This window comes from Rousettus aegyptiacus, unplaced genomic scaffold, assembly GCF_014176215.1.
Source record: "Rousettus aegyptiacus isolate mRouAeg1 unplaced genomic scaffold, mRouAeg1.p scaffold_m13_p_13, whole genome shotgun sequence".
Lineage (NCBI taxonomy): Eukaryota > Metazoa > Chordata > Mammalia > Chiroptera > Pteropodidae > Rousettus > Rousettus aegyptiacus.
The window spans coordinates 10589687-10608202 of NW_023416288.1; the positions used below are offsets into that span (position 1 = coordinate 10589687).

The following is an 18516-nucleotide window of genomic DNA, read 5'->3' on the forward strand; positions in this document are numbered from 1 at the left end:
GTCTAGAGTACCTAAAAAATTTATTCATGCTGGTACATAAAAAGTTTTCCAAAGGAATTTTTCTGCCTTCCAGAAAATCCTTTAAAAGCCAACTGTGGTTAGTGTCACCTCCTTTCTAATGACATCTAGATTTCCCAGTCTGCCTCCTAAGTGTCTTCTGTTAGACAAAAGCCCATTTAAGTTACTCTCAACATGTTCTTCATTCTATTTACTAGTTTCAGACTGCAAGTTTATTTTCTTGAGTGACTGAATATCCTCTTTCCTGCAAATGGAATATTTGTGATCACAGGTGGTTCATAGACTTGGCCAGAAAGACTCACTCAGACTTTATATCTACAGAGTTTCATTCAGTCTTGGGGACATATTAAATAGGAATATTGTGTTAATTCCTATGTGAATTTGATACTCTTTAAGTTGTCATGAAGGATGTTGTGTCTTCATGGACCAAGTCATAACAAAATAATATTCAAGGCAACCATTACACCATTTGAGAGGATATGATGTAAGTACAGGAGCAAATAAAACTAGTCATTTCCTGGTTATTTTTAGTTAATATTAAATGACTGACTTTGGTTCATGTTGAAAACATGAATTGGAACTTATAGTCTGTGAGATGCAGGCAAGCCTTTCCTAAAGAAACAGGGGCTTCCTTGCTCAGATTGGCTCAATAAGTGCTAATAACCAGAAGACCTAAAAACCAGGTTTGCTTTTATCCTCATCATTAGCTTTATGTATACACTTATACAGATTTTATGGATATTATACTTAAAACTCTATCAAGCATAGGTCAGTATCAAAACTTTTGATTTTACTTATGTAGGACTGAAAGGCTGAATATTAGACTCAGCTATTTTTCATCAATTGTTTACTTACAATGCTAGCTTTTTATGAAGGCTCCTAATATGCTGACTGAGTAGTTGATGTCAACAAACTTCACGTTTTTAAACGTTCACAAAATTATGGTACAAAGTTTTGAAAAAAGTGCACTACAAATATGACAATTGTGGATATCTTTATATTATTATTAACATAATTCATAAGATGAATAATAGCTAGAGAACACATGCATCATACTCATCCAAATGAGCAAAAGATAGAAATCTAGAATCTGTGCAATTATTTATCTGCCTCAAGGAATCAATAGTTACTGAATATTTTGTATGTACTGAGCACTGATTGGGTATCTTAAATATGTGTTGTCTTATCCTGATAACAGCTACCATGAAGTAGCTATTTTACATTAGAGAAGAACAATCTGTGGCTAAGAAAAACTAATGACATGCCTGACTCTTACACCTAGAAAAGTCTAGAGTAAAGTCAATGCTTTCTTTACTATGCTAAGATTCTTGTCCTTGTGAAAGTTTTGTTCTAGTAGCTAATTTAGAAAAAGCCATTACTTTTCAATAGGCAAACAAGCAAGTACTTGAACACTGCTAAACATAGCATGACTTACTATTCAATAACACTAAATAATGATACTGTATACTATCAATATATATTTTAATATATATTTGAATATGTGCTATTATTTTGCATCTTCCAAGAATGTGAAATTTTATTCTTTTGGAAATACAAAAAGGCAATAAATCTGGCTGTTTAGGTGGTACACATAAGAGGCATTCAGCCATTATGTCTATCCATAAAGAAAACTAAATTATACAAAAGAGATGGTGTAACATGTAGATGTGAAATTCATTTGGGATAATGTGGTCTATAGTGTGTGTTACATGTTGTATAGTTTAATATTATAGACTGAGATCTGTACTAAAGAAACAAATTGCTATAGCATCTCTAATTTTACTTTCTTATAGTCATCTTAAAATGGATTAAACATAGTCTTTAAAAATCAGTATGCTAATGTTTATATAGTTGTAGACAGACATACAGTCATAGAATAGACAGTTTCTCCGATATTACAGCTAAAGAGCAAAGCCAATCAGTTAAGTATTAATCTTGTTTTTGATGAAGCAACATTGGGCAAAACAGACACTGATTTCGTCTTGCTCAGTAGTTTTATGTGTGCAGGAAAAAAACTTTTTTTAGTTACTTGGTCTCGTTTTGTTGTTTTGCTAGAAATCTTTCTCAGGAAGCTGTCTGGATTATGAGGCTGAATGATAGAGAAAGGATGTCTGCTCTATTAGAGTGTATGAAGGAAACTTAATTCTATTCTGAGTAGGCATCTTGAGAAGCAGGAGGAAGCTGAGACTCTACTGAACATGAGGGACACACAGTGAAACTAAGAAACCCCATGGCTGCAGATCAATGTGTGACAGCCTAGCGTGGGAGTGGAGTCATAAGAGTAACTGCTCACTTTGAGCCCAGCTTCCAATTTCATCTAGTTAGAATCAAGTGCAAAGGCGTGAATCCTTGCACATCAATCAATTCAGTGGGGAAAAAATTCATAAAAAAAAATGATGAACCCACTAATATAGCAAGCTGGGAAAAAAGGTCACCTTTGATATGTGGCTTTGCCAAAATTGTGACATTATGATAGAGTAAAATTTGTGTACAATTCATCTCAGAAGTCCTAAATGTCCACTTTGCCATAAACCTAAGAAAATTTCAAGGAAACACTATGTGACATAGAATATTTTTAGCTAGAGAACTGTATCCTAAATGACACTTAATTGTTGGATTTTATAATTTTGCACAAAAACATAACTATCTACAGTTTTTCTTAAATATGACTTAAATTTTTCCAGACATGAAAATATGTTGCTTTATTAGATAAGGACAAGCTACATGCCCACATATAAAGTCTTTGTACCTCAGGAGAACAGGTCATCACGTGAGGCCTAATCTGCACCATGGCCATTTGTTTCAGGACCTTGTTTAGTTTCTCAAATGAGGACTCAGTAACTGAGAACTGAAGGCAAACCCCAGGTTTCTGGATTTCTGGAGCATTGCTTTGCACATATCACTCATTTGTAAACTTTAAAAAGTTTCGTCATCTATTGTTTAAATCTAAAGTTTGAATCCTGTAACATCTGTTTCAAAATTCTTTATCATTCATTCATATCTAAACTGTTTCTGCAGCCTTAAATGATTTTTCTTCAAATCAAATACTTCACTACTCTATTTTGCAACCCTTTAAATTAAACTAGGGTATGTTTGTTCTCATCTCTGCTCCTTAGCCCTCTCACTTGCAATAATTATCTACTACCTCCTTACTTATTCCTTCAATCACTTCATTCAAGGAATGTCTAATGAGACTCTGTCATGAACAAGAGTCTGTACTTGCTGAAAATAAAATGAATAAAGAACAGGTGTGATGAGTTGACAATCTGTGTCTTCTTTCAATAGTAAGTTTCTTCAGGACTCTTGCCATATTTGTTTTACACCTCTCTGCCTCTTTAAAAGCTTCGCTAAGGAGATACTCAAGTCGATGTTTATTGGAAAAAATACATCAGTAAACTACAGAGAAGGTGGGAGAATGCATACCCAGAAAGGAAAGTTCACAGGTGTGATATGAAAGGATGACTGTGTTGGGGCATTGTTGGTGCTGCAAGGTAAAGAAAGTTTTACTTATCAGTTACTATCAATGGTTGCAGCACATTTCCAATTGTAGAAATTTTAAAACACACTAAGAATGATAATTTCAAATTCTTTAGATCCTTCCTACCCACAGCCATTTATCAAACCTAATTTTTCTATACGTTCAATGTGTTTCATCGTCTGATTTTCTTTCTGATTTTCATTATCATGACCCTTATTCAGGAATTATTTTTTTCATTTTCATATTTGAACAACTGCAGGACCTCTAAATAGTTCTCTCTATGCTCTATACTCCTTTATACCAAGCATTCTTATAGGTCAAACTAAAGAGTTTGGGCTTTAATCAGTAAGAACTTAAAATAAGGAAAAAGTATAATTTGACTTGAATCTTGAAAAGAATTATAGCCAGTAATGACAAAAAGAAAAGAGAATAATTATAGGTAGCTGTTGCCATAGTAGGACAAGTAATAGTAAGGGTCTGATTTAACCTGAAACTGAAAATAGGACAGATTTGAGAGATAGGCTCAAGAGGTATAATCTATAGGACATCATCTATTTAGATGTAAGGTGGGACAGTAAGGGAAAAGGCAAAGATGCAACTGGCCTGGTCAACCACACAAACAGACTACAATTTATGACACTGGGACTAAGGAGGAAAAACAAGTTTGTAGAGAGAACATTGAGTACAGCTTTGAACAAGTTGAGTTTTAATTCCCTGTAAGAGATTCAAGTGTAGGTATTCTGTGGCCTTCGACATGTGGGAGACACGCAGGCAGAAGTCTCCATCTGGCTCAGCAACTGGTCCCCAGAATTTGTAGCATCTGGAAAAGTAATTTTCCCAGGTAGGGTCATGGATGGATGTGTTAGCACCTTAAGTAACACTAGCACAAAATTTCAATTTCTGTGAGCTTTCTGCTACTCTTATCTTCCTGGTTGTCTCTTGGACAACTTTTCAACCTCTTAAGGATCAAGGAGACTAATTTGTCTTTTAATCAAACTATTTCATAGATGTAAAGCTGAGACATTGAGACTAAAATTATGAGAACCTCACTCTCTGTACTGGGCATAATGTCTAGTTTCAATAATTAGGTGGATATAAGAGGGCAATTTAATGAAATTTTAAAGTAGCAAGATTACCTAATTAAGAAATTGTCCTTTTGTTTGCTCTTCTGTAGATTGAGCTGCTAAAAAATGAAAAGTTCCTAATCTTTTCCCAAGAGAGATATAAAGACTTTTAATTTTTGAGGCCCAGAAACTGTTTTAATACCACCAGGGGATAACAAATAGGATTTTGTTTTCAAAAGGAGAGCTTTAAATTATATTTCTTTGGATAAGACAAGAAAAATGGGTCAAAGACTTTGCATTTCCAGAGAAAAGGTGGAGATGGACGTAAGGAGTGGAGGAGGGAGGACAGTGAACAGAGTCAGTTTAAAAAAAGGTTCTATGTTTCAAATCTGGAAATACGAAAGGTTATTGTGCTGGGGGATTTGTGTCTTGCTCACATCCTTCACTCTGGAGGTGGAAGGACTAGAGAATAGAAATATTGTGCGCATCCTTGTGGAGGCAATTCCATCAAGCACAATGGCCTGCAGACAAGGTGTTCAATGGAAGGGCTATTGACACAGGCATTTTGGCCACTTCCTGGAGTAGCCGTGCCTAGGAGAGAGCAGACAATTTGGCTAGAGAGCAGCATTATAGTAAAAGTTGTTCAGGAAAAGTTAACCATTAAAGACAAGATCAAAGACAATGCTGAACTCCTCAAGATCTGACATCGAGCAAAGGCAGAGACCCTCTCCCAATGATTTTTCAACTCACTTCTGTGTTCTAGTGATTGGCATTCCACTTTTTCTAATTCCCAAAAAATACATAATGTAATTTTGAAAGATAATAACTTAAATATAATTTTCTCATATCTATTATAAATACATGTATACTACATCTAAACACATTGATTTATATAGTTCTTCAACTAGTATATGTAATTCTGCAAGTACATGAGATTATATTATTATGAGCAAACTCTAGAAGCAACTTTTTTCAGTTTATGTTTAAAAATACCACAAATCTACAATTTTGTCTAATATTTTATGAAATGTTCCAAGATTTTAATAACCTTTTTGTTCTGAAACTACATTTTTTCTTAAGTGAGACAGAAAACATCCTGAATGATAACAAAGTGCTAAATGAATTAACATATATGGAATAAATGACTTTGCATTTAAAGAAACATGGTATGTAATAAGAATACACAGTTCAAGGGACATTTTAATACCTGATATTCATCATATAGATGGCAAAGGTCTTCATATTAAAAACAGACATAATTTATAAAATATCAATTGCTCTCTTCACAACTTGTTGGTGGACTGGTTAAAGAAATAGCAAAGTAAATCAGAAAAAAAAAAGGAATTAGCTAGGGAAACAAGAAGAAAAGCCAGTGCATTTTATAATTTCAAGAAACTATAGTCAGTGTTTTCTTCACTGGATAACCAAACTCAACTTTCCTTTCTTTTTTTCATTGGTTAGAAGAAAGCCTGGCCAATGTATTTTATATACACATCCCAAAGGAGAATTGGATAAGCCCAAATGACTACTGTGACCACTGTGGAAAAGTCATGACAAGTATGCACCACTTGTCCATCTTGATATCACGTTTAGTTAAACCTAGACAATCGCATATTAATTCCCAAATGTTTCTAGCCCGATACACTGCAACTTTAAATTCTCCTTGTTAAAGCACAGATTTGTTTCCACACTGCATTTAAATGTAAAGTGTTATATATATATATATATATATATATATATATATATATATATATATATATATATATAGCTATAGTATTATTTAGACAAAATAAAAATATATTATTTTCCTAAAAAGAAAAACAAATCACCAAGAAAGAGTTTTTGATAATTCTAATTACCACTCTTCTCTACTTCTGCCTTCTCACATTCTTGTCTTTCAAGGCTCACCTTCCTTGTACCATATTTTAAATAGCCCCCGGAAGTCTTCAGATAGATGTGATACTGCCTTTCTCAGAAGTCCTACTATATTCATTTTGTTTATCCAAGAATCTACTTATTCATGAATAAATCCCTCACATGTCTTATGTAGGTTTCTGTGTATGTTACACATAGAATACAAACAAGAAGTATTTATTAATTGTAATAATTGAAGTTGCAAATAATTGGAACGTATATAGCTGAAGGAAACCTAGGTTTATTTAAACTAATTTTAAAAGTATGCTCAGAACGGAGCAGTTTATTCTCTTGAAAGTCCAAATTTGAAGATAAAAAATTAAAATTTCTAACACATATTATGAAAATTCACAAGTACTTGGAAAGTACTAAGGTATAAACAACTTTGTTTTGACTTCTTAAGGGTTGGGACTAGAGCTTAATTATTATTTTAATACTTCTTAATAGCTATGGTTTATACGTAAAGACACTCTTGGTAATTGTTCTACTCTCCTTTCTTGTTGATACTTCTACTTTTTCACAAACTAACATATTTGAAGAATTTAACATCAAATATTATAAATTTATATTCTATACATTAATTATAGACCTATAAGAGGACTAAGGAAAGTATCCTATTATGCACCCCCATCCTCTTAATTTTATGAAGTTGAGCTCTTAAACAAAGAACTCAATATATATTTTGTACATTCAGTTTAGCAAACATCCCTGTGGTTGTTTCCTACCATATCTACTCTTCTGGTCAAATGACAGCTCAGGAGCAAGGGCTGAGTGAGGCTGGAGGTGAGTGATACTCCCCGGCCATAGAGCACAAAGCCAGGGGAAGAGGCTGAGTAGGAGACAAGAAGCAAGGGGGCAATGAGCAACTACTGCTATTGATAAGCGGAATCAAGGGTAGTAGGAAGCAAGGAAGGTTCTGTAATACTAAATCTTTGCAAGTTGTTAGAGAGTAAAGCCAGGATTCTACCAAAATTGTGGGCAATGATATATAGCTAATTTAAATTTTTAAGTAATTGTATTTTCAACTTTGGTAGGACCAATTTGTTTTACACAAAGTTTCAGACATAATGAGATAGATGATAACAAATTTAAATTTAGCTACCATTTGGTTTTAGAATAATCTCACTCACTTTCTTCTCTAGCTGTGTATACTGAGACACGATAATAAAGAAAATCAAGATATTCGTCAAAAAGAATGAAACAATTCCTCGATTTGGTTCCTAGTCTTCTAAGAAGTATGTATTATTATATATTCTCCACTCTTAGTTGCAGGCAAAGATGACCCAGATACTTTCTCATTCAGTTCTGGAATAGGTTTGGTTTAGATGAGACATTTTCTGGCGATATCTCTGCTACTCATACCAGTTGAGCACTCCGAAATGCCTCCACTGATCTCAACCGACCAGAGCATCTAGCACTGAGTTTACTTTCTCTACAACAGTATAATGTACAATTCATCTATAATGAATTATTTATCATAAATTTGCATTCTTTTTATACTCACTTATAAGGAGGTATATTATTCATTTGAAAAACAAAGTAGTCCAATAAAACACAAATTCATTTAGCAAGGAGTGATATGTGCTAGCTATTAAGAATATTATAATGAAAAACAATACAGATATGGCCTTGAGACCTTCAGAATCTGCAGCAACAAAGGTGGTCCACACAAGTAGTTTTATGAATCAAAGAAGTCACTTGATGTATACAATAGAACTAAGCTTCATTTAATTTGTGGATGAAGACTGATGTTATATTTTATCTAAAGACATGTATGTTTATAATTGCAACAACGAATTAAATTACTGTAAATTTTGGTCACCATTGTTTCCCACGGTATAGCCATTCAAGTAAAGGAAACCTGAAAATGCAGTTTTAATGATTCGTTCAGGAGATGACAAGACAGTATACTTAAATTTGTGGTCCCTTTAAGTTTTATGCTAAGCTTGTAGACCAGCTAAGACCAGCTCATTCTTCATATTTATCAACATAATTTTATTTTTGCTTATCTTTATTCCTTAATTCAAGTATAAACTGTATATTTTCTTATCCTGGGTTTGACAGAGTCCAGCTTTGTTACTGTTTGGAAATAGTATACGAGTTCCCTTCCCTATTTTTACTTATGTTTATGTCTTGGCAATAGAAGGAGATAGCAACTGGAGACATTTGTGTCAGACAGAATTTATTGATTCTTCTGTATGTTTAGTTAAAAAATATATATTTTTTAATTTTCTTAAAATTTACTAGGGTGACGGTTAATAAAATTATATAGGTTTCAAGCATACAGTTCTATAATACATCATCTTTATATTGCATTGTATGTAAGCTACAAACCAAAAGGAGTCATTCTTTTAAAAATATACTAAATGTAATTTACTAACATTATTTTATCTTCTCAATGAGCTATTCTTTAATTATAAACTATAGCAATCACATACCACAGGCACACTGCCTCTTCCTTGTTAAGGTCACTTTATTACTCGGGATTAAGAAAAAAAAGTATATATATATATATGTATATATATATGTATATGAATGAAAATAAATATTTAATATATGTAGACCCGTGAAATGGATTGTTTAGTACTACTGTGCCACTGATTATTTTGTTTTCATTTTACAGATCAATTTCACATGTGAAACCTCATTTAAGTAAAAATATTTTATTTATTTATTTATTTTTTTACTTAGAACCATTTATTGTTACGGGGTCAAAATGTAACAATAAAGGTATGCAAAGAGCACATCAAAATCTTTAGCAAATTTTATTTTGACTAATACTTCTATTTTGTGCATGTTATATCTCCTGGCTCTTATGACAGTTTTTTAAAGTTCAGCCTCCACAGGTTACTCTGTGTATTTATCCTAGAAGCCTGCCCATTTCCAAACTAATGAAAGAGATGTCACAAATTGCTAGTGCCATCTATTAGTGGAAGCATAGAACTGCAAATCATGATAATGCCTTTAAATAGCACCTTTGAAGTCATGACGGGTAAAATCCAACCCAAGACACATACTTGTTCTAATTTATGTTTAGACCTACTGGTCTTTTTAAAAATAAGCTTTTACTACATGCACTAAACTCAGATTTGATCATGAGTTTTGGAGATTTTATATTCAACTTTGCATAAAATTACCATATTTTTTTTCAGAAAGTTTGATAAATGCATCATTTTAATCAATTAATCTGTAACTATATATAATATATCATGATTTTGTAAATGAACATTGTTAGATAATGATCAATTAAATATTTATTCTAGTACTGGTCTCTCTAAGATATTAGAAAAATTCAAACACAAATGATATTTACAATAGTGCTGACTTTAGAGTTTAAAATTTCTTCCAAAGATATAAAGGTATGATGTTCTGACCTGTGGAACTGTGATACATAGGTGTGCCATTGAAGTTTAAATGAGAAAAATTGGGATAAGAAGTTAAACCACAGAATTTCTTACAGTTCACTTGAAGTTCATAATAACTTCATAAGTTACTTAAAGTACACATCTCATATACAATTATGTATTCATACTAAGCATAAATAGATTATGCTCTGCAACTAACTAATTTTGTTACTAGGAACATATGCAATCATATTAATTAATTATAATTAACTCTATTTATAAAGATCCTTTAATTACATTAATTCTTGAATATGAAATTTAAATGTAATTGACCAAAAATCACAAAATATTTTTACTTATGTTGATTTGTGTAGTAATTAAAAATAAGGAAACAAAGAGAAATTAATTATTGCAGATCTATACATCTATCTTGTTGCCAAATAGCTAGGTATTTTATATCGCTGACAGTAGTAGAGTCTTGGATATAATTTATATGAAGAGAAATAACAATATAAAAAGTTAGAACTGGAAAAATGATCTCTTCCATGTTCAGGTTTACTTAAGCTAATAATTACTGAAGATCATTATCAAAAGTTGGTGGATTAAAGGCTTATATGGGATGGTTTTGTGGCCTAATTTATTTTCCTACTGACTAAAGTTTACACTATACAAATTATTATTTAAGGGCCAATCTATTTGGTAGCTTTAAACAGAGAAACTACAAATTGAAGACTTTCACTAGCCCTCATTGGATCTGACCAGCATTGGATCATGAGATGTGTGATTGAAATTTGTTTTATTTTATTTTTATTATTTTGCCAGGATACACTTGATGAGTAAATGAATAAAATTTTCTGGTTTCAGTGTGCTTAAATTGAAGATTTTGGAATCAAAATATGATTTTTAAAGTTAATAAAATTTAAGAAGAAAAGGCCATATGATATAAGAATCAGCAAGTCAGAGATCTGATGCCAAGTATGCAATGACTATTGAACAAAAGATGTTGCAAAAAATTTATAATTTCTTTGCTCTTGATGTGTATATATAATATATATATATATTTATACACACACACACACACACACACACACACACATAATATATATTCCCCTACACTTTCCAGTTTAACTGTTTAACTGTGAGGAGACTTTTAATATAAGACAAATTTCAATCTATACCATTATGTACATACTTGAGATATCCATTAAAACTTTTTTATGGGACTCAAAAGATTATGAATAAAAATATAATTATGGTATATTATAATTTAAAATCTGAATTTCATTTGAAATCAATAACAATTTTATTTGTAAAGTATTTATTATAATTTATAACCTATAGATTGCCAGGAATATTTTTCTTAACTGTAAAATATTAACATAAAGTTTTGACATTTATATATTCATATATTCATATATATGTATGTGAGATGTGTTTGTTCTTTGGTAGAAGTAAAGAAAACCTCTGATAAATCAAATTTCATAAATAATAAAGTAAATCATCATTCACATTAATTAAATTTTAAAGCGATCATAATATATTAAGCCATGTAAATTAAAAAGTTTCTGAAAATTTTACTTAATAATTTTTAGTTAAATATTATCTTCTAGTATCAGAAAGATATGTAGGATAATTTCAATTTAACTGATAATTTTATTCTTAAACCAACTACTTGATCTGAGGGGGAAAAGCTCTATAAAGTATGAAAAGAAAGCCTTTAAAATGCCTACCATTTATTTGAATGCTATTAGTAAGTCTTCCCTAGGAAGGTAAAGTTAAAGGCATTGATTTAACCTTGGGATTCACGTGATCACTATCACATTCATACTTGCATGTGTCTTTGATTTCTACCAAAACTGAAGCATACAATGTCCTGGAAAAGCTAATTACATTGAGTGATGGAACATTTGTCATTTGTTTAAAACCCCAAACCTAATTTATTTCCTTGTGATTTCCATAGTTTTTTCTGGTCTTCATTGTACCACACATTTCAAAAGGAAGATTACATGATATTCTGGTATTTCATGAGAAAAGTGAAATTTGACTAGTTTTGAAGGGGAAATAAATTGTTATGCACTCTTTTTAAAAAGAAGCACTTTTAACATTTAGTTATGTTACATATATTTAAGGAAGGAAAAAGTATCTCTGAGTGAATATTTCTTGAGGATAATTTGTATGTGACTGCTGAGATTTACAGAGTTCTCACATTTGCTTCCCCCACAAGGATTCTAAATCAGATTGGTTCAGAGGAAAAGCCAGCATACCCCATTTTTCTAATATTATCACTTCTCCAGATGGTCCTAAAACATCTATTCAGTTCCCTTTTCCTAGAAAGTAAAGAGATACCTTATTAGGTATGTATGTACACCCACTACAAAGGCTGCCTTCTTGTTCTTCTTTTTCTTTCCCATTTAACATATTAAATATTTTTCATCTCCTACCAGGCAAGATGACAAGTAGAAAGTAAGCACAGTGATTGCCTGAAACTTTGTCTTGGCAACCTGAGCAATGAGAGAGTTAATGGTGGATTTTTGAAAACAAGTGACCATGGGAAATTAGGGTTGGCAGGGATTTAACTCTTCATGAATCATGCTGGAATATTTTTAAGGGCAATGCAGTGGATGTTTTAACTGTGTTTGACATCTAATTAAGGAGGGAAAAGAAGCAGCTAAAAAAATGTCTATTTTAGTTTAGCAACAAAGTATTGACAATTGGCTACCAGGCTTTGGCAAAACAAGTGTTAAAAGGAGAGGCAAAAAGGTAATGACAGACCAATAAAATGACAGAAGAAAAATTGTTTAGGCCATTCCCTTTTTCCTCCTTCTTCTTGTTCATTTTGCAGTTTATTTTATCAAATTGCCAAGCTCTAGATATAGCAATAGAAATGTTATGTAACTGTAAGGCAGTTTTCAATTAAAAAAAAAAAAAAAGCAAAATAATTCTAATGGATGCCATTAGTAACATGAGCTTATAAGATAATGTCAAATATATACAGTTTATAGTATGTGTGTATAATAAAGGGCTATTCTAATTAAATGAAATATTTTTAATAGTAGGAAGTACTAGTGCCTCCTCTATAATCCAATACCAGGGAAATAAAATTTTTGCAAAATAAATAAACAGAATTCTCAAGTCTTATTTATTTTACAATTTATTAGCACTTAGAGAAGTATATGCAAATCTAATCATTTTTAAAATGTATTTCATGTCTCAAACTTGTTATTTTAAAATTATAGCCTAGCCATTCACACCTTCAGGAAGTGAAGTTGTACACAAAACTTACTTAAAAGGAATTTAAACTTGCATAAAATTGACCATCAACCAAAGAATTATTTGGTGACATCTTCTCAAAGAGTGAAAATAGCAAAAACTGATGAAAATACACATACTATAATATCATATACTGTGGAAATAATTTAAAGATAGTTACTAGAGATATAATTAAATATTAAATGATTTCTATAACTTTTAGTATCTTGAATGAGTACAATTATAATTATGCTTGCTTATGTTTAAAATTCATTCCCATATTGATACTCAAGAAAATTTTATACAAAAAAAATATATTTTCCAATTCAAAGTATTTTATCCAACAAGTATTAAATGCAAATAAACACATTTAATAGGTGTTTAATTTTCTAATCCAAAGTGTGAAAATTACATCTCTTTCATATTTATGGTCCTCATTCACACTAGAGCATTTAGAAAAGGATCTTTCCCATCATGTGAAAATTAAAAATATGTTTTTTGGCATAAGAGAAACATACTCTAGACAGACATCTCTACAAATAGATTCAATAAATCTTTTACATTATAAGTTAAAAACAGAATATAACTGAAAGACTTCACTGCCCTACTCCAATTGTAGAAATCTGACAATTATGAGAAAGCAATACCTTAGGGGGTAAAACTACTTGAGTTTAAACAGTTTAATCTTCAGCTCCACTTTAATAATACCTCAGTTATATAAATATTCTCTTCCATTAAAAGTTATATTATTTTGGAATCCATGTTAGCATTATTTTATACATCTATCTATAAAATCCATCTAAACAAATATAGAACAACTATTATCTTTAGAATCCTCATTAAAAAATAAGCATACACATTAAACTATAACTGAGTAAAGTACTAGCAAACCAGGTGATAAAGTTCTTTTTCTTTCTTAAATTTATACTTAAAGAAAAAAAAAAGAAGTTCACACAACTAGTTCTACAACAAGGAAGTAATGTGTCTTCATTTTTCACTGAAGTACATATGGAATTAAATAACATTATATTTCAAAGGCTTTAGCTTTACACCAATTAGCCAAATACACAGTCTTTTGTACAATCATAACACACTGTGGAAAAAACTAGTCTGTTCTCTCCAGTTTATATTCTCTTGGCAAACCATGACCTACTGCTTATGTTAAGCATCTGATTGTCAGATCTGAACAAACTGAATATTCATGATGATGATTAACCATTTGGTGTCTAAAACTAAGAAAATAAAATTTATCAAAAAATGATTAGTATAGGTGAGGTATGCACATCTTCAAAGGGACCATATCTGCAATAGTAGTTTTAAAAAATATTTTAATAAAAGTAGAATCAGAAAAAAAAATAACAACATATGAACACACATACAGATCAGCTTTTACCGGGCATTTAGCTCCTCTCTGCAAATGTGATTAAATGTTCTTTGTTTGCGTTTAAGTTGTCATATCAAACAGAAGACATGCTTTTATTTTAAAAAGTGTTTAAATTATCCCAGAAAGAAACATACAATCATATAGGTTTCCGGGGTTAAACTAAAGGTTTTATGGTTTGGGTTGGGAGGGAGTTCAAGGAATGAAAGGGGGTGGGGAGCATTACAAATCTAGCCAAATAAAAGAAAAAAAATAAAGATTTACCTTTGTAGGATAATTTCAGCCTTGGCACATTGTTCTTCCCGTTTTGGTAGTTTGCTCTTGCTGTAAGTAACACTCCCCAGAAAAGACAGACAATCCTACTGAACCAGCCCATGCTGCAGACGCTGTAGGTCCCTATACTGCTTCAGGCTTCCGTCTGTATTGTGCGGCCAGAGAAGTTCAAACAATCTGAAAACTGGAGGTAACAGGTGACTTAGGTCAGTTTCATTCATAAAGGCAGACAATCAAGACTTCACCGCAACACTAACACCTCTTCTTCTCTAACAGTCACTGAAGCACAGAAACTTCAAAACCTCAAAAAAAAAAAAAAAAAAAAATCGAGCCAGGCACCGGATAATGAGGCACAACTGTTGTGTGGAGAGGAAAAAAAAATAAAATAAAATAATAACAAGGGCTGCTGCAGTGGTGCTTAAAAAGCAGTTCCTTTTATCCAGGCTCTTGTGATAGCTGGTGGCGGACTCTAATCCTGCTCCCTGCTTCATTCAGCTCCCGGGAAGCAGAATGAAAAGGAAACAGAGAAAGAGAGAGAGAGAGAGAGAGAGAGAGAGAGAGAGAGAAACCGTGAGCACCGCGGACTTTTCCTGTACACATGTAGGAAGAGATGACACAAGATCCCACAGACAGGTTTTCCCAACACTCACTAGACTAGCTGACAATGGGAGAACAAGCAAGCTCAACCCACTCCCCTTCCCTCCTGTCACACAACACATGCAAAAAACATCTCATAGAGATTAGAGCCGGGAGCAGAACCCTCCAGCGTGCTTGTGAAAGGCACGTAGCTATAAATTTACTTCCCAAGGCAAGCGTTGTTTTATAGCCATTTTTAGGTGCAATCTTGATTAAAAAAATCTGAATTCTGCTACCTACATAATTTACAACTCATGCTCATTATATAATTCTGCTGAACTTGTGCATTATGTGTGTACATATATATTGTGTTTATGTATGTATACATATATACATACATACACACACGTATATGTGTGTATCTGCATATCTTTTTCATCAATATAACTTTAACCACTGAAGGTTTTAAAACCTTGTTAGAGATCATTCCTTCCTCCCTACAAGCCCCCTTGGCTCAACCTCCCCCTTCCCCCGCCCCACTGCAATTTCAGCGAAGAAATTCCTAGTAAAGCCCATTTCGACAATCAGTTCAAGACAAATATAGGTCCACTGAGAATTATAAATTACAACAGGGGATTCTCAAAAGGATATTTAGAAGTTAAAAACATCTATGGTTTTCCAGCTTCTGGAATGCTCTGGCTAACATTTTAATGCATCACATCTCATTAATTAAAGCCACTTCCTTAGTTTTGGTTTAAAGGGCAGAGGAAGATGACAAAGTTCACAAAAGTCCCTGCTGAGTATCAAAGACCAATATAAAGAGAATATCTCTGTGACTTCATGAGCTGGTGAAGGGTTACTAAATTTTCTGTAGACACATGCATGTATTCAGACAGTCACACAACACCATTAGTTCTTTCCTAAATAGGCATGCTGTCGGAGGTGTCTAAATTTCCTCTTCTATTTTTCTTGTAATTTCCCCCAAAGCCTATATTACCGTTCTTTTGATGGGTGGATATATAAAAGTTAATAGGACAGACCTTTCCCTTCTTTAGTCCCCAACTTTTTGTGCTCTACACTCTCCCCACATCCCCACTCCCCACATATACTTGAAATAAAAGGAGAGAACTCTGCTTCAATAATATGAAAAATTCTCAGCTGAGAGGAGAGAGTGAGTCTCACAATTGAAAACATAATCACTCACTGAAAGTGGCTTAGTAGTCTTATAAAAAATGATCTGAGCATTGTTCCTGCAGCTTTTATTACTTCACATCCACAGACCAATAGAGAATGAGCATCCCCCACCCCCATCTCTCTCTCTCTCTCTCTCTCTCTCTCTCTCTCTCTCCCCCCCCCTTCCCCATGTGTGTGTGTGTGTGTGTGTGTGTGTGTGCGCGTGTGTGTGTAGAGGAAGAAGAGGATGAAGAGGATTTAAAGAGGGAGAGTGGGGGGAAAGGGAGGAGGGATTCTCTATCTACTTCACTAAATTGATTCATCAAACAGATCCCGTATTGTATTTGTCAGTTTCTGCAAGCCTATTGATCAGTCAGTATTGTTAAGAAAATAAAACCAAAAATAATGTTGATTTTACTGATTCCCACACTTGTTATCCTGAGCACTTTTCATGCTCTAGGCAATGGATTAAGGCTACAAATGACAAGAGGCTTGTCTGTCTTCCATGGATTACTCTCTATAGACATTCATTCTACAGAGGAATTCATGTCACTTTGGGATTATTTAAAGAGTTGGACTAATGACTTATCCTATTGAAATATCACATATAATTAGTCTAAGTACTTTAAATAGTAGTACCATTTTATTAATATATATTTTAAATATCTTAAAATATTTATTTTTCTCTAGCTCTTGTTACCTAGAGTAGGAGAGTAAGTTTATATCTCTCAAAATGAAACAGAATAAGCAAATTTTGAAATATATTCATTTCACTTGTATAATGTCAAATCATGAAAGAGTTTGATGTGTTCCAGGAAAAAATAAATGATTGTATATAAAATTCAGTTTTAAAAGGGTCAAAATTGACTCTATGGTAGAGAAAGACATTCAATCTGGATTTCTGAACCACAAAATCAGGACAGAATTATTTCATTTTGTAAGACAAACAACTTAATGTTGAAGCGTGGAGTGTGCTAATACAGACAGACACCCCTATGTTTAGATAAATATACACATAATTAAAAAACAGTACAAAACTTTGATATATTAATTTATGTTTGATATTTTTTATCCTCCAATTGATCTATGATACTTGTATGCCTTTGGATGTTGAAAGTTTAATAAATTCACATTTACATTTGCTTATCTGTAGAATTTTTAATTAAAAAAATGTAAAAACAGTAAATCATTTAGGAAAGCACAACTGTCCCAGAATGGTTAAGTTATATAATATATAGAAGTACAGCCACACGTAGATATTTTAACTGTGATTTAAAAAGGAAAAAAAAAAACAAAAAACCCTACATGCTTGAAAAATATTTACAAAAGTATTTGGAATCTTCTATGTCTACCTCTTGGTCACGGTTATATAAAGTTTTTTTTTTTTTTCAGCTTTTTTCTTAAACCACCAAATACGTGAGGAATAATTAAGGTTAAATTTATTTCTCAGCTGAGGTAGAAGCAAGGCAGGGATGGACTTGGGTAGGCAATGAGTAAATTTTGGTTCACCCCTCCCCCACACTCTGCCCCAACCCCGGTCCCCGCCCTCCCCCCCGCCCCTCCCCCCCACCCCCCCCCCCCCCCCCCCCCCGCCCCCCACCCCCCCCCCCCCCCCCCCGCCGGGGGGCGGGGGAACATTACTCCCTACTTTGAGAATCCACTGCTTAAGTCCTGACATGATCAAGCCTGACATTGATTTGGCAGCCTTAGCCATCTATTTTACTGCATCATTTACTACTTTTTGAAAGTCAGAAATATTATATTGACTCTTTAATGTTAAATTTTACATAAAGTATAAGTAAAAAATCTTATTTTGCTTTTTTCCTCAAAGCAGTCTCTCTACTTTCTGTTATTTTTTTAACCCACAATCTACATCATGTGCTTTAACTGTCTACTTGGAACTGAGTTCCTAATATCTTAAGTTTCAAGTTTTCGAATGTAATTAACTCCTACAACAAAGTCAAATTTGAGCAGGTGCTTTATATGAAGATAATGCTGTTGTGTACATTGCTGTCAAATGAATCAGTCATTTTTAACCTCATCCCG

At 32.8% G+C, this 18516-nt stretch overlaps 1 protein-coding gene across 2 annotated transcripts in view; it reads right to left on the reverse strand.

The window, feature by feature from the left end:
- Positions 1–18516, reverse strand: part of SEMA3A (semaphorin 3A) — a 233973-nt gene that overhangs the window by 182181 nt on the left and 33276 nt on the right. Inside the window, exons 1-2 of one of the 2 annotated variants that reach the window (XM_036230306.1) lie at positions 15372–15480; positions 14713–14905 (exon numbers count right to left, since the gene is read on the reverse strand). In XM_036230306.1, the coding sequence (XP_036086199.1) occupies positions 14713–14824 (112 nt within the window). In that variant the 5' untranslated portion in view covers positions 14825–14905; positions 15372–15480. Of the gene's footprint in view, positions 1–14712; positions 14906–15371; positions 15481–18516 lie in introns of those variants that run through there. The other variant, XM_036230307.1, reaches the window with a different exon arrangement.